At 42.2% G+C, this 27,024-nt stretch overlaps 1 protein-coding gene and 1 long non-coding RNA gene across 2 annotated transcripts in view; one reads left to right on the forward strand and one right to left on the reverse strand.

Annotated features, from left to right (window-relative positions):
• Window positions 1–203: 203 nt before the first annotated feature.
• On the reverse strand, window positions 204–26,433 carry LOC117980618 (uncharacterized). The gene is made up of 4 exons (XR_004672032.3): window positions 26,294–26,433; window positions 17,698–17,739; window positions 5,307–5,350; window positions 204–717 (listed from the first exon to the last, which is right to left on the reverse strand). It is a non-coding gene; the product is annotated as an uncharacterized LOC117980618 (long non-coding RNA).
• CD109 (CD109 molecule) overlaps window positions 26,297–27,024 on the forward strand; it is a 136,567-nt gene continuing 135,839 nt past the window's right edge. The window contains exon 1 of the mRNA XM_034962387.3: window positions 26,297–26,751. Within this exon, the coding sequence (XP_034818278.3) occupies window positions 26,678–26,751 (74 nt within the window). The 5' untranslated portion in view covers window positions 26,297–26,677. The remainder of the gene's footprint in view (window positions 26,752–27,024) is intronic.

Consider the following 27,024-nt stretch of genomic DNA (forward strand, 5'->3'; position numbering starts at 1 on the left):
GATAAATATATTCTTCGAGTTTTATATAAATTCAATCATATTTAAGATGACACAGTAGAGTTTATGATGTATAGAGAAGCTGTGATTAATTCTTTTGAAAAGAAATAGCTGGATTTTCATTTTTTAGGTGTTCTTTTAATAGGGCACATTTATACTGGTTTTTCCATTCAGTAATTTCAGTAAAATGAGAAATGTAGTCATGCTTTGTTTATCTTTTTTTTTTTAATGAAAAGATTTAATATTTCACTGGCAAGTATCTAGAGCAGAGCAATAGTTTATCCATTCAATTCCTCATGAATAAAAATTGTAACCTTGTAAGTCAGTAGTTATAATGCAATGAATCAGAATATTTAAGTTCAATCCTATTAAAAAAATTCCATCAGAATTGGTTATATCAGTTGGTGAAATGACTCCAATCCCTACTGACAGGCCTCTTTGTGGAAATAAACAAACACAAAGACCCCAAAGAACAAATATCCAACAACAGAAAACCAAAACTTAATCTACAGAATGTGATTGATTGATCTACTCCCTAAACCCCAAATAAAAGCCAACAGCAATAAGTAGATAATTAAGCATGCTGTGTGGTGACATCCTTACATATAAAGGAAAGCACAAGGCTGAGGTGAGAGGATTCCATGAGGCCAGGACGTCAGTGCGCAGTGAGCCATGATCGTGCCAGCCTGCCAGTCTGGGCAACACAGTGAGACCTGGTGTCTAAAAATAAAAAATAACAATAAAGGGATGCACTTCTACTAGGTTTTAGTTTTAACTTGTGAGCATAAAATAATGAGATGTGTGAAGGAGAGAGATCTAAGAAATAGTTGTTAAGACAGTTCTAGGACAAAAGTTCCAAAAGTATTTTGAAGGCTAGAACAATTGAGAAAAGGTATTTAATCTGTTAAATTTGCATTCTCTTTTACATTAATTTGTGTTTATTTGAAAAAATTCAATCGCTCTATTGCTTTATCGTTACCTGATTATCTCTCATGTAGCCAAGTTGCCAGCTTAGCCATTGTGATGTCAAGAGAGGCAGACCTGATACAATACTTTTTGTGGAGAAGAGCCTCAGTGAGTTAATAAGGAAATGATAATGCCTTTTATGGGGACAACAGGGTTGCTTTTGTTTTTCCTGGAAAAAAATCATGGGTGGACTGTGGGGAGGACTTTTACCTAAAGGAGAAGAGATGTTCATAGTAAAGCCAGAAACTAAGGTTATTGATATGGTTTGGCTCTGTGTCCCCATCCAAATCTCATCTTGTAGCTCCCATAATTCCCACGTGTCGTGTGAGGGATCTGGTGAGAGATAATTGAATCACGGGGGTGGATCTTTCCTGTGCTGTTCTAGTGATAGTGAATGAGTCTCATGAGATCTGATGGTTTTAAAAGCGAGAGTTACCCTGCACAAGCTCTCTTCTCTTGTCTGCTGCCATGTGAGACGTGCCTTTCACCTTCTGCCATGATTATGAGGCTTCTCTAGCCACTTGGAGCTGTTAAGTCCAATAAACCTCTTTCTTTTGTAAACTGCCCAGTCTCAGGTATGTCTTTATCAGCAGTGTGAAAATGGACTAATACAATTATTAACTTCTTAATAACTCTGTGGCAACAGTGCTTGCAAGCTAAAACTCACATGAAAAGAATATACCTGCCACTGCTTTGGTCCAATGTAATAAGAAGCAAAAGAAAATGAATACTCAGTGCCTGGTATGTGTCAGACACCATAGTAAGCAGTTACACATGTTATTTAACTCTCTAGCTTCCAGTGTTTGGTATCTTAATTTCTTTTTTTTTTTGAGACAGAGTCTTGCTCTGTTGCCCAGGCTGGAGTGCAGTGGCGCAATCTTGGCTCACTGCACCCTCCGCCTCCTGGGTTCAAGTGATTCTTCTGCCTCAGCCTCCTGAGTAGTTGGGATTACAGGCACGCACCACCAAGCTTGGCTCATTTTTGTATTTTTAGTAGAGACGGGGCCTCTCCATGTTGATCAGGCTGGTCTCAAACTCTTGACCATGTGATCTGCCCGCCTCAGCCTCCCAAAGTGCTGGGATTACAGGCGTGAGCCATCACGCCTGGCCTTAAAAAAAAAATTTAACTGAAATAGAGATGGAGTCTCGCTATGTTGCTCAGGGTGATCTTGAACTTGTTGGCTCAAGAGATCTGCCAGCCTCAGCTTCCCAAAGTGCTGAAATTACAGGCGTGAGCCATGGCACCTAGCCATGTTTGGTATCTTTATTCTCATTATGTAGTTGAGAAAATCTGACATCAGAGAGAGTAACCTGCTTAAGCACAGGGGTTAGAATGTATGTCAGGCTTACTCCAAATCCCCTGCTTTTTCCATGCTGAGTTCCAGTAGATCATTTATGTATTCCTCATGCACAGGGAGGTACAAGATGGTAGAATGGGAGATAGATGGAACAAATTTGGCAAAATAGTCTGTAGTAGTTGATTAACCTATTCGTTACCTGGTGTAGATTTGAAATTTTTCATAATGAAAAGGTTTTTTAAGGAATATACTGTTTTTAAAGGATTGTGTGGATCTGTTTCCTCATGACAGTAGGGTATAAGAAACGGAATTAGAATGTTGTCTAGGTTTCCAAATCACCACCTGTTGCACAACAATGAAGAGGGACAGGGTGGGGATGACTGGGTTTTAACTATGTAATAATTGGAATTCCTTTTGAAGCCTTGTGTTGTATTGGCCATTGAATCCAAAGGTAGGATAATTTCCTTAAAACTTTATCATAACATTCAATTTATACATTCCCATGCCTAAGTAATCAGAAATAAACCAATGAGAAACAATGACTCTGAGATAGAACTGAAGCTATCATTGAAAGTCCCTTCAAGCCTGGACAACATGGTGAAACCCTGCCTGTACTAAAAATACAAAAAATTAGCCAGGGCGCACGCCTATAGTCTCAGCTACTCGGGAGGCTGAGGTGGGATGATGGTTTGAGCCCTAGAGGCAGAAGTTGCGTGAGTCCAGATCGTGCCACTGCAGTGAGCCTGGGCGGAAAAAAAAGGAAGTCTATCCCTTCTAAGCTTTATAAAGTCATGATAGCTTTAATTTCCTTAAACCAGCATCATAACATTTAATTCACTCATTCCTGTGCCTAAATAATCAGAAACTGTCAACAATGAAAACACTCACTGAGACTTAATTGAAACTATAGAAATAATGTTGGCCGACTGAGCTTTCCCAGAATAGTTGGAATCATACAGTATGTAGTCTTTTCAGATTGGCTTCTTTCATTATCAATAAGCATTTAAGGTTCCTTCATATTGTTTCATTGTTTGATAACCATTTCTTTATTTTCTTTTTCTTTTTCTTTTTGAGACGGAGTCTTGCTCTGTCACCCAGGCTGGAGTGCAGTGGCACCATCTTGGCTCACTGCAACCTCCTCTTCCTGGGTTCAAGCAATTCTTCTGCTTCAGCTTCCTGAGCAGCTGGGATTACAGGCGTTTGCCACCACAACCGGCTAATTTTTGTATTTTTAGTAGAGATGGGGTTTCACCATGTTGACCAGGCTGGTCTCAAATTCCTGACCTCAGGTGATCTGCTTGTCTCGGCCTCCCAAAGTGCTGGGATTACAAGTGTGAGCCTGGGGTGACAGTTTTTGTATAATTTGATTTTATGTTAACTGATGGGATAAAAAAAATGTCTGGCCAATGAAGAGTTAAAGCTAGTCAAGGTCTACTAAGCAGTGCCTATTTCTTTTTTTCTTTCCTTTTCTTTTTTCTTTTTTTTTTTGAGATAGAGTCTCTGTCTGTCTCCTAGGCTGGAGTGCAATGGCATGATCTCCGCACACTGCAGCCTCCTGCAGGGTTTCCCCACGTTGGCCAGGCTGGTCTCAAACTTCTGACCTCAAATGATGCACCCACCTCGACCTCCCAAAGTGCTGGGATTACAGACGTGAGCCACTTGAGGTCAGGAGACTAGCCTGGTGAACATGGTGAAACCCCGTCTCTGCTAAAAATACAAAAAATTAGGCTGGGTGGCACGGTGGTGGCTCATGCCAGCACTTTGGGAGGCCGAGGCAGACAGATCACGATGTCAGGAGTTCGAGACCAGCCTGACCAACGTGGTGAAACCCTGCCTCCATTAAAAATACAAAAATTAGCCAGGCATGATGGCGTGTGCCTGTAATCCCAGCTACGCAGGAGGCTGAGGCAGGAGAATCACTTGAACCTGGGAGGCAGAGGCTGCAGTGAGCAAAGGTTGCGCCACTGCACTCCAGCCTGAGTGACAGAGCGAGACTCCATCTAAAAAAAAAAAATATATATATATATATATATTAGCCAGGCGTGGTTGCACATGCCTGTAATCCTAGTTACTCCGGAGGCTAAGGAAGGAGAATAGCTTGAACCCAGGAGGCGAGGCTACAGTGAGCCGAGATTGCATCACTGCACTCCAGCCTGGGTGACAAAGTGAGACTCTATTTCAAATAAATAAATAAATAAATAAATAAATAAATAAATAAAACAAAAACTAGCCAGGCACAGTAGTGCTCACCTGTAATCCCAGCTACTCAGGAGGCTGAGGTGGGAGAATCACTTAAACCTTGAAGGCCAAGGTTGCAGTGAGCCAAGATGATGTCACTGCACGCCAACCTGGGCAACAGAGTGAGACCCTGTCTCAAGAAAAAAATAAAAGAATTACTTTTTTGGCTGGGCACGGTGGCTCATGCCTGTAATTTCAGCACTTTGAGAGGCCAAGGCAGGCAGATCACCTGAGGTCAAGAGTTCGAGACCAGCCTGGCCAACATGGTAAAACCTCATCTCTACTCAAAATACAAATAAATTAGACAGGTGTGGTGGCGCACACCTGTAATCCCAGCTAGTAGGGAGGCTGAGGCAGGAGAATAGCTTGAACCTGGGAGGCAGAGGTTGCAGTGATCTGAGATTGTGCCACTGCACTCCAGCCTGGGCAACAGAGCAAGACTCCATCTGAAAAAAAAATTACTTGAAAAAAAAATTACTTAAAAAAAATTTTTTTTTTTTTTTACAGTTAGGAGCATCTTTTCATAGTTTTATCAATAACTGTATTACCATTGTCACACTGTGCTAAGGTCTGAATGTTTATGTCCTTCCACCCACTACCCCAAATTCGTATGTTGAAACCTAATCACCAATGTGATGGTATTAGGAGGTGGAGGCTTTGGGAGGTGATTAGGTCATGAGGGCAGAGGCCTCATGAATGAGATTAGTGCCCTCATAAAAGAGGCCCCAAGAGAACTGCCTTGCCCCTTCTATCATGTGAAGACACAGCAAGAAAGTATTATCTATGAACTAGGAAAAGGGTCCTTACCAGACACTGAACCCACCAGCTCCTTGATCTTCCAGCCTCCAGAACTGTAAGAAATAAATTTCTGTGTTTATGTCTATTTTGTTACAGCAGCCTGAATGGACTAAGAAACATTGTTACAGACATATCTTTTTTTTTTTTTTTTGAAATGGAGTCTCACTCTGTCACCCAGGCTGGAGTGCGGTGGTGTGATCTTGGCTCACTACAACCTCGATCTCCTGGGCTCAAGCAATTCTCCTCTCTCAGCCTCCCAAGTAGCTGGGATTACAAGTGTGTATCACCTTGCCCAGCTAATTTTTGTATTTTTTATAGAGACAGGGTTTCACCATGTTGGCCAGGTTGGTCTCATACTCCTGACCTCAAATGATCTGTCTGCCTCAGTGTCCCAAAATGCAGGGATTACAGGCTACAGGTGTGAGCCACAGAGCCTGGCCAGAAATATCTTTTATATATATGCGTATATATATAATATGTATATATACACACACACACACAAAATTTATATATATATATCAAATTTTTAAATTTTAAATATATAAAAATGGGGTCTCGCTATATTGATCAGGCTGGTTTTGAGTTCCTGGCCTCAAGCGATCCTCCTATCTCGGCTTGCCAAAGTGTTGGGATTACAGGTGCAAGCCACTGCTGCTGGCTTGTAACAGAAATATCTGTTCTCTTTCCCTTGATTTTACCCAGTAATCATTAACTCTGAGACACGAGAGAAGGATGAGGCTATATAGGGTTCCTGTGGTATCTCCAATAATATGTTGCATCAACTTCCTTGACCACTAGGTGGCAGGCTGGTGCAGAATGGCAGCTGCTAGGGAAACTGGACAGTGTTCTGACTGACTTCTATGGACACCAGCATGATGATGACCAGCTGCAGCAGGCTTTTCCTGTATTCAGAATGTAAAATGTAGATGAACTCAAGTGTCTGTCACCTTATGGACCTTCAGCCCCAATGACTATTCTTCATTTCTGCTTTAGACCTTCATACACAAAAAACTAAGTGTCTTATTGAGGAAAATTATTATCTTACTGTTATTCCAGGTGTCCTTAGAGAGACATCTGGAATGTACAGGGGTCACAGTCTAAAATTTTGAGTCACTTCTGAAAACCCATATAAACATGTAACAAAGATTAAAAAACAAAACAAAACAAAACAAAACAAACAAAACACCATAGAACCCAGAAGTGGTGATGGGAATTGTAAAGAAAGTATTAACTACGGTCCCTGGAGAGACACTGCAGCCCAATAGAATTATCTCCACTTTTCACTGTTTATGAGAAGTCAAAGGTTTCAGGCTGAATTGGCTTTCAGGGATCCTTCCCTGGTAAGGATCCAGATCTTTTATCTTTTACTTTACTCTTTTCTCCTTTGTAATGTTATTACTTCCAGTATTGGGAGGGGAAGGCCAGTATCTTAACCAAAATAAAGAAACTTTTGCTCTCAAGCTTTTTATATTGAACAAATTCTATTTTGGAGACTGACAAATTGATCTGCCATAAATGACCTCCATGGGAGTGACGTTGTCTGGTTGAGCTACTGCCTCTGGTTCTTGAATCTTCCCAGACTCTCTCCTTCCCTCTCTCCTTCCACCCCAGCTCTTGTCTTTCATGGCCTGACTTCTGGTTCCAGTGCTAGCCTGTCCCCCTGAGGTGAGCTATTTTATATCCTTGCTCAGTATTCCAAGGTTGCCTTGTTAGTCCTGTTGCTGTGTTATTGATGAGGCTCTACAGCTGGCACCTGAACTTCTTACTTATACTACACTTCTATTTTGAGACTCTTAGTGCTATTCACACTCAAGGCAATTCACTTTTACTTTTTTTTCATTTCCCTGTGGTTGCTTTATGGAAACAAATTAATAGAAAATTCAGGAGGACCATGTGTGGTGGCTCATGCCTGTAATCCTAGCGCTTTGAGAAGCCGAGGCAGGCAGATTGCTTGAGCTCAGGAGTTTGAGACCAGCCCGGGCAATATGGTGAAACCCTGTCTCTACTAAAAATACAAAAAATTAGCCAGGCATGGTGGCTCATGCCTTTAGTCCCAGCTACTTGGGAGGCTAAGGTGGGAGGATGGCTTAAGCCCAGGAATTTGAAGCTACAGTGAGCCGTGATTGTACCACTGCACTCCAGCCTGGGTGACAAAGCAAGACCCTGTCTCAAAAAAAAAAAAAAAAGAAAAAGAAAAAGAAAGGGAGAAAATTCAAAAGACTTTACAGACATACTTTTAGAACTTATAAGATTTCAATAGGGTTGTTGAATACAAGCCCAACATGCAAAAAATCTTGTATATCACCAATAACCCATCAGGTAATGAAATAAAATAAAATACACCATTTACAAAAACATTAGGTATATAAATCTGACATAGGGTACGTAGACATTTATGGAGTAAAGTACAAAATATTATTGTAGTACACAAAAACATAAATATGGAACTATACCATGCTCATTCAATTTCATAAAGGTGTTGATTCTAAGTTAATCTACAAGTTAAATGGAAACATGATGGCAATAAAAATGCTGCCACACTTTTTCCTCTGAAACTAGACAGACTAAAATTCAAATGGAGAAGTAACAGTCTAAGAACAGTCAAAAACAATTCTGAAAAAGAACTAAGGGAGGAGCTTTGCCTATTAGATATCAAAACCTAACACAAAATTATATTAATTAAAGCATGAGGTGTTTGGCCCAGTGATACACGAACAGATCAATGGAAGAGAAATGAGAACTCGGAAATAGACTGAAGGATACACGGCAAATTGATATACATGTAGTACATTAGTTATCTCTTTCTGTGAGTGATAGAAAACTCAAAGTTGCAATGGCTTAAACAAGATAGATTTTTATTTCTCTCACAAGAAGTCCAGAGGAGGGTGGGGGAGTGGTGGCTATGCCTGTAATCCCAGCACTTTGGGAGGCCGAGGCGGGCAGATCACTTGAGCTCAGGAGTTTGAGACCAATCTGGGCAACATGGTGAAACCCCGTCTCTACAAAAAACACAAAAAATTAGCTGGGTGTACTAGCATGCACCTGTGGTCTTAGCTACTTGGGAGGCTGAGGTGGGAGGATTGCTTGAGCCCAGGAGGCAGAGGTTGCAGTGAGCTGAGATTGCCCCACTGCACTCCAGCCTGGGTGACACAGGCAGACCCTGTTTTTTTTTTTAAAGGATTGATAAAGGATTCAGCCCAAGATCTGGAGGCAGGTAACTTAAGAAAGTAAAGCCAAGACCATAAACCCAGAGATATGAGTGAATTCGTGATTCATTTCTATTTGGTTTGTTTCCATTTCAAGCCATTTTTATATTTCTACAATGACTATTTTCTAAATATATTACATACAGATTTATGTAATTATATTATTTTTTTTTTAAAAAAAGAAAAAGAAAAAGAAAAAAGAAGTCCGGAGGAGTCAGGTGTGATGTCTTACACCTGTAATCCCAACGCTTTGGGATTTGGGAGGCCGAGGTACAATTGCTTCAGCTCAGTAGTTCAAGACCAGCCTGGGTAACACAGTGAGACCTTATCTCTACTAAAAATAAAAAAAGTTATCCAGGTGTGGTGGCATGTAGTCCCCGTGGGGAGGCTGAGGTGGGAGGATCACTTGAGCCCAGGAGTTCGAGGCTGCAGTGAACTATGATCCAGGCATTACACTCCAGCCTGAGTGACAGAGCAAGACACTTCAAAAAGAAAAAACAAAACAAAAAAAAAAGAATTCCAGAGGAGTCAGGGACTTAGACTTCTATTACTGGGCATGGCCTCTTTTTCTTTTTTTTTTTTTGAGCTGGAGTTTCACTCTTGTTGCCCAGGCTGGAATGCAATGGTGCAATCTTGACTCACTCCAACCTCTACCTCCCAGTCCAAACGATTCTCCTGCCTCAGCCTCTCGAGTAGCTGGGATTACAGGTGCGTGCCACCACACCCAGCTAATTTTTGTATTTTTAGTAGAGACGGGGTTTCGCTATGTTGACCAGGCTGGTCTTGAACTCCTGACCTCATGTGATCCCCCCGCCTCGGTCTCCCAAAGTGCTGGGATTACAGGCATGAGCCACCGCGCCCAGCCGTCATGGCCTCCTTTTCTAAAGTCAACTACTGGTTCCAGATGGCTGCTCCAGCTCCAGCCACCATGTCTGTATTCCACTAGAAGGAAAGAGGGAAAGAAAGGGAAAAGACATGCCTCCTCCCTTTGGGGACATTTCCCAAAGGATGCACACACTATTTTCACTAACAACTCCATGGCCACACCCAGCTGCAAGTACGACTGGGAAATGTAGTTAATTTTGGGTGCCCATGTTTCAAGCTAAAAATTCTTTTACTATTTTTAGAGCTGAGCCTGGCAGGGTGAGCAGAAGTGAAAATGTGGCAAGTGTGTGTGAACGACGCAGGCTCAGGGTGAGTCTTGAAGTGGGGACTGCATGGCAAGGCAAGTCCAGCCAGGATGGATGAGATAATGTCAGAACTGAGTCTAACAAAGTATATTTTGCTTGTAGAATGTCATGTGAAATGTAAAGGAATCACCATTGTTAATATAAATTTTGGAGAAAAAAGTTATATTCCAAAAGGTTTTAGAGCCCACTTCTAAAGGTTTCTGCAGTTTACAATTAAAACGTCCCTAATCCTGTACCCTTGGATAATTAAAAAAACAAATTTAATATTTTATCAAGCAGGGAAAGGCAGCATTTTATATTTCAGTACTAGCAACAATAGAGAAAACAAATGAGAAAAAAATAGAGAAAACAAATGAGAGAAAAATCATAGATGTTTTTCTTTTATTTTCTGTTTTTTTTTGTTTTTTGTTTTTTTTGAGATGGAGTTTCCCTTTGTTGTCTAGGCTGGAGTGCAGCGGCACGATCTCGACTCACTGCAACCTCCGCCTCCTGGGTTCAAGTGATTCTTGTGCCTCAGCCTTTGAGTAGCTGGAATTATAGGCACGAGCCACCATGCCCAGCTAATTTTTGTGTTTTTAGTAGAGATGGGGTTTCACCATGTTGGCCAGGCTAGTCTCGAACTCCTGACCTCAGGTGATCTGCCTCCCTTGGCCTCCCAAAATGCTGGGATTACAGGCGTGTGTCACTACACCCGGGTATAGATGTTTTTCAGTGTTGTTTTTGGTGAACCATGTTTTACGTGGAAAGTTTATCATAGTGTTTTGTTTTAGAGGAAAATAAAACTATATGTGGCTGATAAAGGATTCAGCCCAAGATCTGGAGGCAGGTAACTTAAGAATGTAAAGCCAAGACCACAAACCCAGAGATATGAGTGAATTCGTGATTCATTTCTATTTGGTTTGTTTCCATTTCAAGCCATTTTTATATTTCTACAATGTCTATTTCCTAACTATATTACATACAGATTTATGTAATTATATTATTTTTTATTCTTTTTCTTTATACAATTCTTTTTGAAGAAATCTGATTTGCTAGAAGTTCAGGCAAACACATTTTTGCATAAGGAGGTAAATATAATCTTATAACAGCCATTGAAGCTTGATTGATGATACCTTTGACTAAAATATGCCAGTGTAAGGGTGTGGCATACTTAAAAATATTTAAGAGTGGGTGGAGAAATTGCCCCTAAGCCAAGACAGCTTAACCTTGATAGAAATAATTGACCTCAAGGGTGTGTTCGTTGTATTTTGTGGGGGCAGACAGGATGTGAAAAATGAGCTTTTGTGTTCTGGATGAGCAGTGAAAGGGCAGTGGCTGAAGAGAGAGCTTTGAGGCAATGGTAGACTCTCCACGCAGCTGGCCAATCTTGCCCAAAGAGAGACTCCTGCAGGGGAAAGGTCCATGCCTGAAAGTCTGGCACTTAGTCAGGAGTTCCTTCCTGCAAAGAGATGGATTGATGGGGAAGAGGGCATTTGGCCCAGTCCATGGCTGCTACAACTGCTTAATTGTGCACTTAGTGATCCAGTGCTTTCTACCTCTCATTCCAATCTTCCCTTCTTGGGTGTCATTTGTCTTCTGAGTTTCAAAGCACGGTGCCTGGGTTCTGGGCAGGACAAAAGTGGAAGAGCCAAAGGCTGGTTTCCTTGAGGTGTTGTCTCCATTCAGGAAGAGAATGCTTTCTCTTCAGTCTTCATTTTACATCTCCTTATCCAGGATTACCATACATGGACACGTCTAGCTGGATTGAGCCTAGAAATTTGCCTATTTTTGCTTTCCGGACTCTGGCAAAGGAATACACAGCACAGGAAAGGAATGGATAGCTTTTCAGTGGCCCATCTGCAGTGCTCCCTCGTAAGACAAGTTGGTAGTTACATAGAAAGTGTCTGAAAACCAAAAGTCCATTTAAATCCATGGCTTCGTTCTATTCTCTCTCTTTTTTACCCCAGTGATATTGAGGTGAAATTGACAAAATTTTATATATTTAAGGTATACAATGTGATGTATGTGATGTTTGATATACATATACATTGTGGAATAATTACCACAGACAAGCTAATTATAATATCCATCACCTTACAGTTACCATTTGTGTGTGTGTGTGTGTGTGTGTGTGTGTATGTGGTGAGACATTTAAGATCCACTCTTTAAGCATATTTCAAGAATACAATATGGTATTATTGTATTAGTCTGTTTTCACGCTGCTGATAAAGACACACCAAGACTGGGTAATTTATACAGGAAAAAGTGTTCCGTGTGACTGGGGAGGTCTCACAATCACAGTGGAAGGCAAGGAGAAACAAGTCATGTCTTACACGGATGGCAGCAGGCAAAGAGAGAGCTTGTGTAGGGAAACTTCCCCCACTTTTTTTTTTTGAAATGGAGTTTCACTTTTGTCACCCAGGCTGGAGTGCAATGGTACAATCTGGGCTCACTACAACTTCCGCCTTCCGGGTTCAAGTGATTCTCCTGTCTCAGACTCCTGAGTAGCTGGGATTACAGGTGCACACCACCACACCTGGCTAATTTTTATATTTTTAGTAGAGATGGGGTTTCACCATGTTGGCCAGGCTGAGGTCAAACTCCTGACCTCAGGTGATCTGCCCACCTTAGCCTCCCAAAGTGCTGGGATTACAGGTCTGAGCCACCGCACCTGGCTGGAAATTCCGATTTTAAAAACCATTAGATCTCATGAGACTTATTCACTATCATGAGAACAGCACGGGAAAGATCCCCCCTGCCGTGATTCAATTACCTCCTACCGGGACTCCCACAACATGTGGGAATTCAAGATGAGGTATGGGTTGGGACACAGCAAAACCATATCATTCCACCCGGCCCCTCCCAAATCTCATTTCAAAACCAGTCATGCCTTCCCAACAGTCCCCTAAAGTCTTAACTCACTTCAGCATTAACTCAAAAGTCCGCAGTCCCAAGTCTCATATGAGATGAAGCAAGTCCCTTCTGCCTATGAACCTGTAAAATCAAAAGCAGGTTAGTTGCTTCCTAGATACAATGGAGGTACAGGCATTGGGTAAATACAGCCATTCCAAATTGGAGAAATTGGCCAAAACAAAGGGGCTACAGGTCCCATGCAAGTCCAAAATCTAGTGGGGCAGTCAAATCTTAAAAGTTCAGAATGATTTCCTTTGACTCCATGTCTCACATCCAGGTCATGCTGATGAAAGAGGTGGGTTCCCATGGTCTTGGGCAGTTCCGCTCCTGTGGCTTTGCAGGGTACAGCCTTCCTCTTGGCTGCTTTCACTGGCTGATGTTGAGTGTCTGCAGCTTTTCCAGGCACACAGTGCAAGCTGTGGGTGGATCTACCATTCTGGGGTCTGGAGGACGTGGCCCTCTTCTCACAGCTCCACTAGGCAGTGACCCAGTAGGGAATCTGTGTGGGGGCTCCCATCCCCCATTTCCCTTCAGAGGTTCTTGCCCTAGCAGAGGTTCTCCATGAGGACACTACCCCTACAGCAAACTTCTGCCTGGGCATCCAGGCATTTTTATACATCTTCTGAAATCTTTCCCAAGCCTTAATTCTTGACTTCTGTGCACCTGCAGTTTGAACACCACATGGAAGCTGCCAAGGCTGAGGCTTGCACCCTCTGAAACCATGGCCCGAGCTCTACATTGGCCCCTTTTAGCCACTGCTAGAGTGGCTGGGACACAGGGCACCAAGTCCCTAGGCTGCACACAGCACAGGGACCCTGGGCCCAGCCCATGAAATCACTTTTTCCTCCTAAGCTTCCAGGCCTGTGATGGGAGGGGCTGCTGCAAAGTTCTCTGACATGCCCTGGAGACATTTTCCCCACTGTCTTGGTGATTAACATTCAGCTCCTCATTACTTATGCAAATTTCTGCAGCTGGTTTGAATTTCTCCTCAGAAAATGGGATTTGCTTTTCTATTGCATTGTCAGGCTGCACATTTTCCAAACTTCTATGCTCTGTGTCGCTTTTGAAACTGAAAGCCTTTAACAGCACCCAAGTCACCTCTTGAATGCTTTGCTGCTTAGAAATTTCTTCCACCAGATACCCTAAATCATATCTCTCTAGTTCAAAGTTCCAGAAATCTCTAGGGCAGGGACAAAATGCCACCAGTCTCTTTGCCAAAACATAACGAGAATCACCTTTGCTCCAGTTCCCAACAAGCTCCTCATCTCAGTCTGAGACCACCTCAGCCTGGATTTCATTGTGCATATCACTATCAATATTTTGGTCAAAGCCATTCAACAAGTCTCTAGGAAGTTCCAAACGTTCCCACATTTTCCTGTCTTCTTCTGAGCCCTCCAAACTGTTCTGACCTCTGCCACCCATTTCCAAAGTCACTTCAACATTTTTGGGTACCTTTTCAGCAGTGCCCACTCTACTGGTACCAATTTACTGTATTAGTCCGTTTTCACACTGCTGATAAAGACATATCCGAGACTGGGCAATTTACAAAAGAAAGAGGTTTAATGGACTTACAGTTCCATGTGGTTGGGGAAGCCTCATAATCATGGTGGAAGGCAAGGAGGAGCAAGTCACATCTTATATGGATGGCAGCAGGCAAAGAGAGAGAGCTTGTGCAGTGGAACTCCCATTTTTAAAACCACCAGATCTCATGAGATGTATTCACTATCATTAGAACAGCATGGGAAAGACCTGCTCCCATGATTCAATTACCTCCCACTAGGTTCCTCCCATGACACTTGGAAACTGTGGGAGTTACAATTCAAGATGAGATTTGGGTGGGGACACAGCCAAACCATATCACTATTTATCTGTTGATGGGCATTTAGATTGATATCATAGCTTGGCTATTGTGAACAATGGTGCAATGAACATGGGAGTATGGATCTCTCTTTGATACTAATTTCAGTTCTTTTTGATATATATTGAGAAATGTGATTGCTGGATCATACAGTAGTTCTATTTTTAATTTTTTGAGGAGCCTCCGTATTGTTTTCTCTTTTCTTTCGTCTTTCTTTTTTTTTTTTTTTTGAGACAGGGTCTTGCTCTGTCACCCAGGCTGGAGTGCAGTGATGCAGTCTTGGCTCATTGCAAGCTTGGCGTCTCAGGCTCAGGTGATCCTCCCACTTCAATCTCCCAAGTAGCTGGGACTACAGCTGAGTGCCACCACTCCTGGCTAATTTTTGTATTTTTTTGGGGAGACGAGGTTTTGCCATGTTGTTCAGGCTGGTCTCAAAGTCCTGGGCTCAAGCGATTCACCTGCCTCAGCCTCCCAAAGTGCTGGGATTATGGGTGTGAGCCACTGCACCTGGCCAACTTTTGTCTTTTTTTGATGATATACATTTTAACAGGTATAAGGTGATATCTCTTTGGTATTGATTTGCATTTCCCTGATGATTAGTGGTATTGAACATTTTTTCATGTACCTGTTGGCCATTTTATATGTCTTCTTTTGAGAAATGTTTACTCAATTCCTCCCCCTCCCCCTTTTTTTTAGAGACAGGATCTTACTCTGTCACCTGGGCTGGAGTGCAGTGGTACAATCATAGCTCACGGTAACCTCAAACTCCTGGGCTCAAGTGATCCTCTTGCCTCAGCCTCCTGAGTAGCTGGGACCACGCTACCATGTCTGGCTAGTCTTTTTAGTTTTATTTTTTGTACAGACAAAAGTCCTACTATTTTGCCTATGTGGTCTCAAATTCTTGCTTTGCCCATTTTTTTTTCTTTTTTTTTTTTTGAGGTGGAATCTCAAAAGGATGAAGTGTAGTGGCATGATCTTGGCTCACTGCAACCTCCACCTCCCGGGTTCAAGTGATTTTCCTGCCTCAGCCTCCCGAGTAGCTGGGACTACAGGTGCAGCTAATTTTTGCATTTTTTAGTAGGGACGGGGTTTCACTGTGTTGGCCAGGATGGTCTTGATCTCTTGACCTCATGATCCACCCACCTCAGCCTCCCAAAGTGCTGGGATTATAGGCATGAGCCACTGTGCCTAGCCTGCTTTGTCCATTTCTTTATTGGGTTGTTTTCTTGTTATTGAGTAGTTTGAGTTCCTTATATATTTTGGATATAAGCCCCTTACTAACTAGATATATGGTTTGCAAATATTTTCTCCTATTCAATAGGTTGTCTGTTTACTCTGATTTTTTTTTTCCAGAAGCTTTTTAGTTTGATGCAATCCCAGTTGTCTATTTTTGCTTTTGTTGCCTGTGCTTTTGGTGTTATATGCAAAAAAACATTGTCTAGATCAATGTTTGTGGATTTTGTATCATACAACATCAATGAATTTATTAGTTCTAACTTTTTTTTTGTATGGAATCCTTAGGGTTTAAAAAAATTAAACAATTTTTTAAAAATTTTATTTCAGTAGTTTTTGGGGTACAGGCGGTTTTTGGTCACATGAATAAGTTCTTTAGTGGTGATAATTCTGAGATTTTGTCATACAAGCAGTGCACACATTGTATCCAATATGTAGTCTTTTATCCCTTACCCTCTGTTGTCCATCCCCTCAAGTCCCCAAAGTCCATTATATCATTCTTATCCCTTTGCATCCTCATAGCTTAGCTTTCACTTATAAGTGAAAACATACAGTATTTGGTTTTCCATTCCTGAGTTACATCAGGTTTCTGAAAATATAAAGATCATGTCATCTTTGCAAACAGAGACAATTTTACTATTTCCTTTCTGATTTGGATGTCTTTGTATTTCTTTTTCTTTGCTAATTGCTCTGGCTAGGACTTGTAGTACTAAATGGAGCGAAGGTGATGAGAGTATGCATTCTTGTCTTATTCCTGATCTTAAAGGATAAGCTTTCAGCTTTTGACCATTTTGCATGATATTAGCTGTGGGCTTTTCTCTCTCTGTGCTATGCTGTGCTGAGTAGGCTTGGGAAAGGGGTAACTTGAGTAATGTGAAACTGTCTTTCCTACCTTCTTCAATGTGTCTTTTATTGTTTCTGTGCTCCAACTAGGTGCTGTAATCTCTCACCTGGAGTCCTCAGCACTGGTGAAGGTACTCTTGTGTGTGGATGGCTGTTCAAATTGATGTGTCTCTGAGGGGATGAGCCCTGGAAACTCCTATTCCAGCATCTTGCTGATGTCCTCTCTATTTTTCCTTGAAATTTATTTGTTGAAGGAATTGGATTATTTGTTTGATAGTGTTTTGCACAGTCTGAATTTTGCTAATACATCTGTGTGATGTTCAATACGTTCCTTCACATTTCCTTGCAAATTGGCATTTAAATCTAGAAATTTAATCAGATTCAGTTTAGAATTTTTGGCAAGACCACTTCTTAGGTGGTGCTTTGTTCTACTGGGCGGCATATAGTATCTGAATATCTCCCTTTGTGATATTAGCAGCCATTTATGATCACTGTTCAGTCTATACAATCCAATGTGGTAGCTATTAGCCACATGTGGCTACTTAAAAATATAAATTAAATTAAATTAAATTAAATTAAAAATTCAATTTCTCAGTTATATCAGTCCTCTCTCTTTCTTTCTTTTTTTGAGACAGAGTCTTTCTGTGTTGCCCAGGCTGGAATGCAGTGGCACAATCTCAGCTCACTGCAAACTCCGCCTCCCGGGTTCAAGTGATTCTTCTGCCTCAGCCTCCCGAGTAGCTGGGATTACAGGTGCCTGCTGCCATGCCCAGCTAATTTTTGTATTTTTAGTAGAGATGTGGTTTCACCATGTTGGCCAGGCTGGTGTTGAACTCCTGACCTCAAGTGATCCACCCGCCTGGGTCTCCCAAAGTGTTGGGATTATAGATGTGAGCCACTGCACCTGGCCTATCAGTCACATTTCAAATGCTAAATAAATTCATGTTGGTTATAGCTACTGTATAAGATACAGAACATTTCCATCATCACAGAAAGTTCTATTGGACAGCATTGGTCTAGATCTATTAATTCACAAAGAGTAGTGATATGGTGCTATTCTAACATTAATTTTACATTTATTAGTTGGAAAACTATAGAGAGAAATCCCTCATATCTACTATTTGGTTACCCAGTGATCAGTTCACGTAGGAAAGGCAGGATAAAGGTTAATTCTTTACCTTTAATGAGTTCATATTGCAGCATCCTCCAAAAGTGAATAACTAAAAAAAACCATGCATGATTTTAGACATTGGATACTCCTTCCTCCCTTCAGTCTTTCTTTCCTTCCTCTTTCTTTCTCTTTCTCCTCTCTCTCCTTCCTTCCTTCTTTCACATGCATGCTCTCTCTCTTCCCTTCTTCCTTTCCCCCTCCCCTTCCCTCCCCTCCCCTCCCCTCTCCTTCCCTCTCCTCCCCTTCTTTCCTTCCTTCCTTGATAGGCTAATTGTCCTTCATGGAAACATTGTCTTGATGAACAGAACACAGCTTTTGGCAAATTTTGCTAACTGTCTGTGGTAGATTGAATTATTTGTCCCAATTTTCTCCCATCCATATCCTTTCCCACGTAATTAAGTTTGCAGTTCCTCTAACCAAAAGGTGGAGTATTCTACCCATCCTTGACTTGGTCCTTGACCATGAAACTTGCTTTGGGCAACAGGATCTTCACAGATGTCAAGTAAACAGGGACCTAAAATGTGCTTGAGCAGTGGGGCTTGTTCTCTTGTGCTTCTACCATGACTGCAAGAAGGACGTGCTTTTCCCAGACTACTGTTCCAAGGAAAAGGAGAAACACAAAGTGGGAACTGCCTCAGCTGGCCTGCAAACTTGGGATCTGAAGCCAAAGTTTATTGTTGGTGTGATTTTGAGGTTGTTTCTTTGCTTATTAATAGATTAATAAGTTTACAAATTGTCCCATTAGGTGAGAAACTCCCAACTGGCATTGGCAGATGTCATCTCAGATTAATGTATCTTCCCCAGATAGTACTTTGCTGTTCAAAATATAGTAATTAAAATCATGCACTAGAAGAACACTAGAAACTTTGTAAGAACTCAAATTAATTGTGATTTCTTTTTGTCTGGTAGATTTTTTTTGGAAAAAATACCTTTGCTTTTACTGTGATATTTATGATAATATATTAGTATTTTAATTTCTAATTGGCTGTTGTGCAATAAAAAATACACATATTGGTCTCTGCCCCCCAGTCCCTGGCACAGAGTTCTTAAAACTCTTGTAGTTTCCTGAGCAATAGGAGTGCTAGGAGAATCTTTCATTCTAATGTTTGGTTTCTGCTCTGGTTCTTGAAACAGAGTTCTTAATACTCTGTTAGATAGGGGTGCTAGGAGAATCTTTTGTTCTAATATTTGGTCTCTGCTCTGGTTCCTGACACAGAGCTCCAAAGACATTTGTAATTTCCTAAGTGTTAGCATCTGACACAGAGCTCCTAAATCCCTTGGAATTTTCTGTGCGATGAGAGAGTCTTTTGTACTAATGAGGTAACTCTTGGTAGGCTGCTGGATAGAGGCTGGTCACCAGAAAGACCAAGCTATGATTAGAAGCCTGGAACTTCTAGTGCACCCTCATCCTCTGGAGAGGGGAGAAGGGCTGGAAATGGCATTAATAATTATTTCTACTTGATGAAGCTTCCATAAAAATTCCTGGATTATAGGGTTCTGAGAGTTTTTCTTTGTTTTTTTTTTTTTTTTTTTGAGACAGGGTCTCCTTCTGTCACTCAGGCTGGAGTGCAGTGGTGTGATCAAGCTCACTGCAGCCTCAATCTCCCAGACTCAAGTGATCTTCCTACCTCAGCTTCCTAAGTAGCTGGGACTACAGCCATGCACCACCACATCTGGCTAATTTTTTTGATTTTTAGTAGAGACAAGGTTTTGCTATGTTGCCCAGGCTGGTCTCGAACTCCTGAGCTCAAGCAGTACTCCTGCCTTGGCCTCCCAAAGTGCTGGGATTACAGGCATGAGCCACCAAGCCCAGCTGCTTCTGTTAATTAATTAATTAGTTTGTTTATAAATTATTCCATTGGGTGACATCTTTCAACTTCCAAACTAGAATTGGCAGAGGTCATTTATTATACCCTTTATTAATAAACTGGGAAACATAGTTTCCCTGAGTTCTGTGAGCTGCTCTAGCAAATTAACCAAACCCAAGGATGGGATTGTGGGAACCCCAATTTATAGCTGTTGGATCAGAAGCACAGGTCACAACCTGAGTTTGTGATTGGCATCTAAGGTTGGGGGCAGTCTTATGGGAAGGAACCCTCAACCTAGGGGATCTGCTGCTATTTCCAGGTAGTTTGTGTTGGGATCGAATTGACTTAGAGGATGCTCAGCTGAGTCTGCTGTAGAATCTGCCAGAGAATTGATTGCTTGGTCAGCATGGGAGAAGCTCTTCTATGCATTTTGGTGGCCAGTGTGTTATATTGAGTGTATAAAAGTGGGAAAACCACTTTGGTTCAGTTTTTCTTATATCCTTACACTACTTTATAGTCTTAATATGCTTATGACATATTTCTTGATCCAAGAAAACTGTAGACACTTTTTTTTTTTTTTTACTTTATAAGGCTCTTAGTGTCTCAGTCAATGCTTTAATTCTTCATCCCTCTTTGACTTTGTAAATTTTTGTCATCTCTGCTCTTTTCAAGTATTAACACCATTTACATTGTTTTGTAAACATTGTGTATTTCACATATTTCATCAAATCTAAGATACACCACTTACTTTAATACCAAGAAAGAAAATATATTGTCGATTATTATTATGATACCATTGATTATAAGATCAGAAATGTTACAAATGTGAAAAACATGTATTTTAGAAATGGTGAAACAGTGTAATTAAATCTTCTTTGTCAATTCTTTTATTCTGTTATAAATCAGTAAACCGTACTTACATCAACACAACTAATTATTTTTCACTGCAAAGCCAACTAATGAATCATGATATATTCTTTTTTATTCAGTGTTTGCTTTTCCCTTGAATTTCTAAATTCCCTTCCTTCTTACTGCACTATTTTACTTTATCATAGTCTCAGTTTTCTCGTATTTCATTATGTACATCTATTCGATTAAGATCCCTTTTATTTCCCTTAAGAGCTTACTCCTGGAATTTTTCCTATTAGAAGTTCTGTCTTCATTTTTTTCTGGGGTTATATATACATTTCCCTTTTTCTTGGCTTATTTCACTTCGTTGCTAAATATGTCTTCCTAAAGTAACTTCCTAAAATGAATTTGTGAAAGGCGAAGTTTCTGAGCCATTCCATTTCTGAAAATGTTTTTATTCCTTTTGTTTGTTTTATTATGCAGCTGATAAACATTTTTTTTGTTTTTTTTTTGAGATGGAGTTTCGCTCTTGTTGTCCAGGCTGGAGTGCAGTGGCGTGATCTCGGCTCACCGCAACCTCCGCCTCCCAGGTTCAAGCGCTTCTCCTGCCTCAGCCTCCTGAGTAGCTGGGATTACAGGCATGTGCCACCACGCCTGGCTAATTTTGTATTTTTAGTAGATACGGGGTTTCTCCATGTTGGTCAGGCTGGTCTCAAACTCCTGACCTCAGGTGATCTGCCCGCCTCGGCCTCCCAAGTGCTGGGATTACAGGCGTGAGCCACCGTGCCCGGCCGCAGCTGACGAACATTTTATTTAAAAAAGGTTTGTAAAACATGAAGAAATGCTTATGATGGAATAATTAAATGGGAAAAGTAGGACACAAAGCACAAAGTTGTATTATATTTATAACATAATTACTCTTTAAAAAAGATACCAGCAAATTATGTGGAGAAAGAAAGAGAGGAAGGAAACACAACAAAATGAAATAATGCTTGTCTCTGGGTAGTGGTAAGACTGTAGCAGATTTTTTTTTCTTCCTTTTTTTTTTCTCATCATCTTTCTACATTTTGTGTACTGAGCAGCTACTCTACCTGACCTCTCATCCCTTCTCCAGGGGGAATAGATAGGGTCACCTTCATGTTTCTGCCCTGTTCCTCCCCTCTTCCCTTTCAGCCACCCACCTGCTCTCTGCTTTCCTGCTCTTCTCCCCAGCCACCAGAACCCACAGGCAATTAACACTTTCTGGACAAAGAAGGAGCCAAGGTTTTCCCCATCATTTTTCTAAAGGCAAAAGTGCATGGCTAGGGAGGGAGACTAGAAAGGCAACTAACTGCTCCCTGCCAGTCCTGGTCTCACCCCTTCCAATGTCCATCTGATTGGGGCCTGGACTCAGGTGGCCCCAGGAAAGCCCCCAGCTGGAGTTATGGACAGAGCAGACTATAAAGGGGAGGTGGGGTACCCCATACACCTGTATTTTTTACTTTCTGCAGCTTGGTTTAGAGTGCTAGGCAGGTGGGAACACTTGTCCATACTGTTACTAATGTGCCAGTTCACTTTGTGGGTTCAGGGCCACAGTCAGGCCTGTAGCTCCTTTAGTTCTCAGAGGCTCTCTTCCTTCAGTTTTTCTGAATTGTGGGCCAAATGTACATGAAGCTCTGGACAAAGGACACCAGCTTCTCCTGCAGGTTACTCATGACATGGAAGTTGGAGGTGGTAAGATGGACATGGGTTCCACTTCTCAATCAGTTTTTCTTTATTCTTACCCACATTTAGCTTTTCTCCCCTGGCTAACTCATAGTTATGTTATGCTGCACACCACACACAGGGGCAATGGTTTGCACAAACTGCCCTACCAGCTCCCATGATTGCTTAGGGTCTGTCTCACTCATAGTGGTTCTGCCTTTCTCATTGAATTACTCTGTTCTTGCATTGCTATAAAGTAACACCTGAGACTGGGTAACCTATAAAGAAAAGAAGTTTAATTGGCTCACAGTTCCACAGGCTATACAGGAAGCATGTCAGCATCTGCTTCTAGGGAGGCCTCAGGGAGCTTTTACTCATGGTCTCAACTTTAACATTGCCAAAGTATGGCAGAAGGGGCTGATGTATGGGCTCGTGGTATCTTACATGGCAGGAGAAGGACCAAAAGAGGTGGGGGGAGGTGCCACATACTTTTAAACAACCAGATCTCATGAAGATTCACTATCGCAAGAACAGCACCACGGGGGAAATCTGCCCCCATGATTCAATCACCTCCTACCAGGCCCCACCTCCGATATTGGGGATTTGACATAAGATTTGGGCAGGGACACAGATCCAAACCATATCAACACCTTAAAGACAGCTCAGGAGGGACACAGGAACAGTGTGGGGTTCTTATCCAAGAGACCATTAGGTTTTCATGCAATAAGCATAGATGATATTTTTGGTATCAAAATTCAGAAGTTTTATGCAAAAGAGCTTCTAAGATGCCCCCTCAAAAACTATTTACTAAAATAATATTGTTTTCTTCTTAAAGGAGATATAATATATATTTATTGTAGGAAACTTGGCATATCCAGGTAATCACCAGGATACTGATAATAGCATTTTGGTGAATATCCTTCAAGTCTTTCTTCAGTGCATAGATCTGTAATGTCTATGTACACATAAATACACTTTATTTTTTATAAAAATAAAATGAAATTTAAATTCTGTTTTATAAAACAGACTTCCCCTCTGATATGGTTTGGCTGTGTTCCCACCCAAATCTCATCTTGAATTGCAGCTCTCATAATTCCCACATGTCATGGGAGGGACCCAGTGGGATGTAATTCAATTTTGGGGGTGGGTCTTTCCCATGCTTTTCTTGTGATAGTGAATAAATTTCACAAAATATGATGGTTTTATAAAGGGGAGTTCCCCTACATATGCTCTCTTGCCTGCCACCATGTAAGACTTGACTTTGCTCCACATTCGCCTTCCACCATAATTGTGAGGCCTCCCAGCCATGTGGAACTGTGAATCAATTAAATCTCTTTCCTTTATAAATTACCCAGTCTCAGGTATGTCTTTATTAGCAGGGTGAGAACAGACTAATATACCCTCCTTAATAACATATGAATATTTATCTCTAGATGATTAAACAAGCTCCAATTAAACAAATAGTTTTTAATTATTTCAGTATTCCATTGCATGGATATACTGTAATTTATTTAATCCTGTTTTTGTCTGTTTTGTGTTGCTATAAGGTAGTACCCAAGGCTGGGTAATTTATTAAAAAAAAAAAAGTTTACTTGGCTTACAATTCTGCAGGCTGTTCAAGAAGCATGACATTGGCATTTGCTTGGCTTCTGGTGAGGTCCTCAGGCTGCTTCCACTCATGTGGAAGGGGAAGGGGAGCTAGTGTGCAGAGATCCCATGGTGAGAGAGGAAACAAGAGAAGCAGGAGGTGCCAGGCTCTTTTTAACAACCAATTCTTGTGGGAACTGAGTACTCACTCACCCCCCGACCCCCAGGGAGGACATTCATCTATTCATGAGGATCCACCCACAGAACCCAAACATCTCACATTGTGCTCTACCTCCAACACTGGGGATCAAATTTCAGCATGAGCTTTGGGCGACAAACATCCAAATGACAGCAAACCCAATATCTTATTGTTACATGTTCAGACCATTTTCAATTTTTCTTTTGAGACAGAGTCTTGCTCTGTCACCCAGACTGGAGTGCAGTGGCACCATCTTGGCTCACTGCAGCCTCCACCTCCTGGGTTCAAGTGATTGTCATGCCACAGCCTCCTGAGTAGCTTTTATTACAGGTATGTGCCACCATGCTGGGCTAATTTTTGTATTTTTAGTAGAGACAGGGTTTCACCATTTTGGCCAGGCTGGTCTTGAACTCCTGCCCTCAAGTGATTTGCCTTCCTCAGCCTCCCAAAATGTTGGGATTACAGGCGTAAGCCACCATGCCCGGCCCATTTTCAGTGTTTCTTTTTTCTTTTCTTTTCTTTCTTTTCTTTTCTTTTTTTTTTTTTGAGACGGAGTTTTGCTCTTGTTGCCCAGGCTGGAGAGCAATTCTGCGATCTCGGCTCACTGCAACCTCCAACGCCCAGGTTCAAGCAATTCTCTTGCCTCAGTCTCCTGAGTAGCTCGGATTATAGGCATGTGCCACCATCCACACTTGGCTAATTTTGTATTTTTAGTAGAGATGGGGTTTCACAATGTTGGTCAGGTTGGTCTCGAACTCGTGACCTTAGGTGATCCACCCGCCTCGGTGTCCCAAAGTACTGGGATTACAGGTGTGAACCACCACGCCTGGCCTCATTTTCAGTTTTTCTTAATAAAAAATCCCACTTCTGAGATGAACATTTTTCATTAATCCTTTTAACACATTTTTATTGAATAGCTACTCTGTGCCAGGCATGTAATAGCCTCATCTCTATGCAAATCCATATGCCTAAATTTTTGCATGACTACGCCTTTCGACAAGTGTGTATTGTGGGAAGGAGGGCATAAACAGGAAGGTGGCATCACTTTAAAATCCACACAGATTTATACAATGTGGTTCTAAGCCTTTCTGTAAGTCTTCTCGGGAGGCAACATTATCATCTAATCTTTTGCAGTCCCTCTTATGTTTGCCTACCTCTAGAATGAACCTGAATTTATTAATCCACCTTTATGAAGTGAAAGATTGAGAAGAATTTTCTGTGTTCTTAATTGCCTTTGCTCATCAAATTGCCCCCAAATTGCCCCCACTTGTAGAGTCTCCATGGCCTACTGTCTGCTAAAGTAAAGCAGAATCCCAGTCCTCGTTCCAGACCTGCCAAGTCAGAGTCTGTTTTCATGTGATTCTCACACACATTGGCATGTGAGAAGCACTGAGTTAGACCTTGGTGCTTGGCCCACCCTTGACCGTGGTCCTCCTCTCTGAACAACGGAGGTGAGGAGACCAGTAGTAACAGCTGTGTCAGGAACAGGTCAGCACCCAGGGATCCACACAGACACTTTTGACCATTCCTAAGTCCTGCCTGCACAGGAAGTTGGCCACTAAAGATAGGCTGCCTGAAGGAAAGGACATAAGGACCTTTGCAAGCTGTTCCGCAGGGAGAAAAAGGGTGGAACAGGAAAGGGAGGAAAGCAAGTTTCTGGATTCCCCAAACCACAGTTTGTCTAGGTGCTACTTTCTCACTTTTCCTTATTTAGCACATAGCTTTGTCATGAGACATCTTTTTGCTGACCTCTTTTCCGTTTGCATTTTGCCCCATATTAGAATGCTACCATCTAAAACCGCTCCATGAATTAGAAAGTTTAAGTTGTCAGGGACTGAATGTGTCTGTTTTCCAACAGTTTCTGGCAGTTCCCTGCTTTTATGGTGTAGTCATGGTGAAACCTGAGTCATCTGAAGATGGTGGCAGTGCCAGAGAGCAGGAGAGAGGAGCTGCAAACAAGCCAGAAAGCGTTGGGCATCAATAACTCCTGGGCACCACCGGCCACTGGCCTTCATTCTGACAGGAGAGCCACCCCAACCCTAATTGTGTTCAGAGATTGCTCCAAGCTTTACAGTTCTACCAAATTCTTTCTGTAGCAAAAATATAAAGGCATCTTCTTAGGTAATTTTTTTTCAGGGTTCCAAGTAGCAACACCTAACGTCTGCAGTGCCAGTTCTCTTCTTCTTTTTTTTTTTTTAAGGTGATAAATCATAACATTTTCCTGGAAAGGAAAGCAGTAGACCTCATTTTTTGTTTTAAGGAAAAATAGTTTTTCTGTTTCCATTCATATACATTAAATAACTACCCAGGAAATACGCCCCGGTTTTGCGCGCGTGTGCGTGCGTGTGTGTGTGCGTGTGTGTGTGTGCCGTTTCTCTAAAATTCTGACTCATAGTCTGGAGGACAATGATTGACTTTTTTCCACTTCACATAGTTGCTATGAATTTCTCCTCACAAGGATGGGCCTGTTTACTCACCCTGGGCATCGTTGGTAGAGCGCTAGTGTAAACAGCCTGAGGAACACGGTGGGCCGGGGAAGTGGGCGCGCTCTGTTCTCCGCGGCCAGCCGGGACGCCGGGCCAGGTGGGGCCGCCTGCGTTTAGCAACTGCTTTCTCACCCCCTGGATTTGCGATGTTTGCCACAGCAGCGAGAAGCGCCATTGTAATGGGGATGGGAGGGGTGGAGCCTCCAAGTCCTGTCTCAATTTAGATCTCTCACTCTGCTGTTAGGCGCGCCCATTTCAGATTACTAAACTCGAATTAAGAGGGAAAAAAAATCAGGGAGGAGGTGGCAAGCCACACCCCACGGTGCCCGCGAATTTCCCCGGCAGCGGACTGTAGCCCAGGCAGACGCCGTCGAGATGCAGGGCCCACCGCTCCTGACCGCCGCCCACCTCCTCTGCGTGTGCACCGCCGCGCTGGCCGTGGCTCCCGGGTAGGAACGTGGGCGCGCGGGGGGCGCGCGGGCGCGCGGGCCTGGGCCGCTCTGCGGCTCTGGGCCAGGGCTTCGGGGAGGTGGTGGCTGCTGTGCAGCAGCGGGTGGGAAACGCCCTCGCGGCTGCAGTCCCCAGCCTGGTACTGGCCTGGAGGTTTGACCATATGTAGCTTCAGCGTGGCTCTCCATGGGACAGTTAACTTTCTCCACTCATGAAGTTGTTTAAGCGTCTCCCCGGCCATAACAACTTTCTGAAGAGAGTCATTTTATTTT

Source organism: Pan paniscus, chromosome 5 (genome assembly GCF_029289425.2).
Source record: "Pan paniscus chromosome 5, NHGRI_mPanPan1-v2.0_pri, whole genome shotgun sequence".
Taxonomy (NCBI): Eukaryota; Metazoa; Chordata; class Mammalia; order Primates; family Hominidae; genus Pan; species Pan paniscus.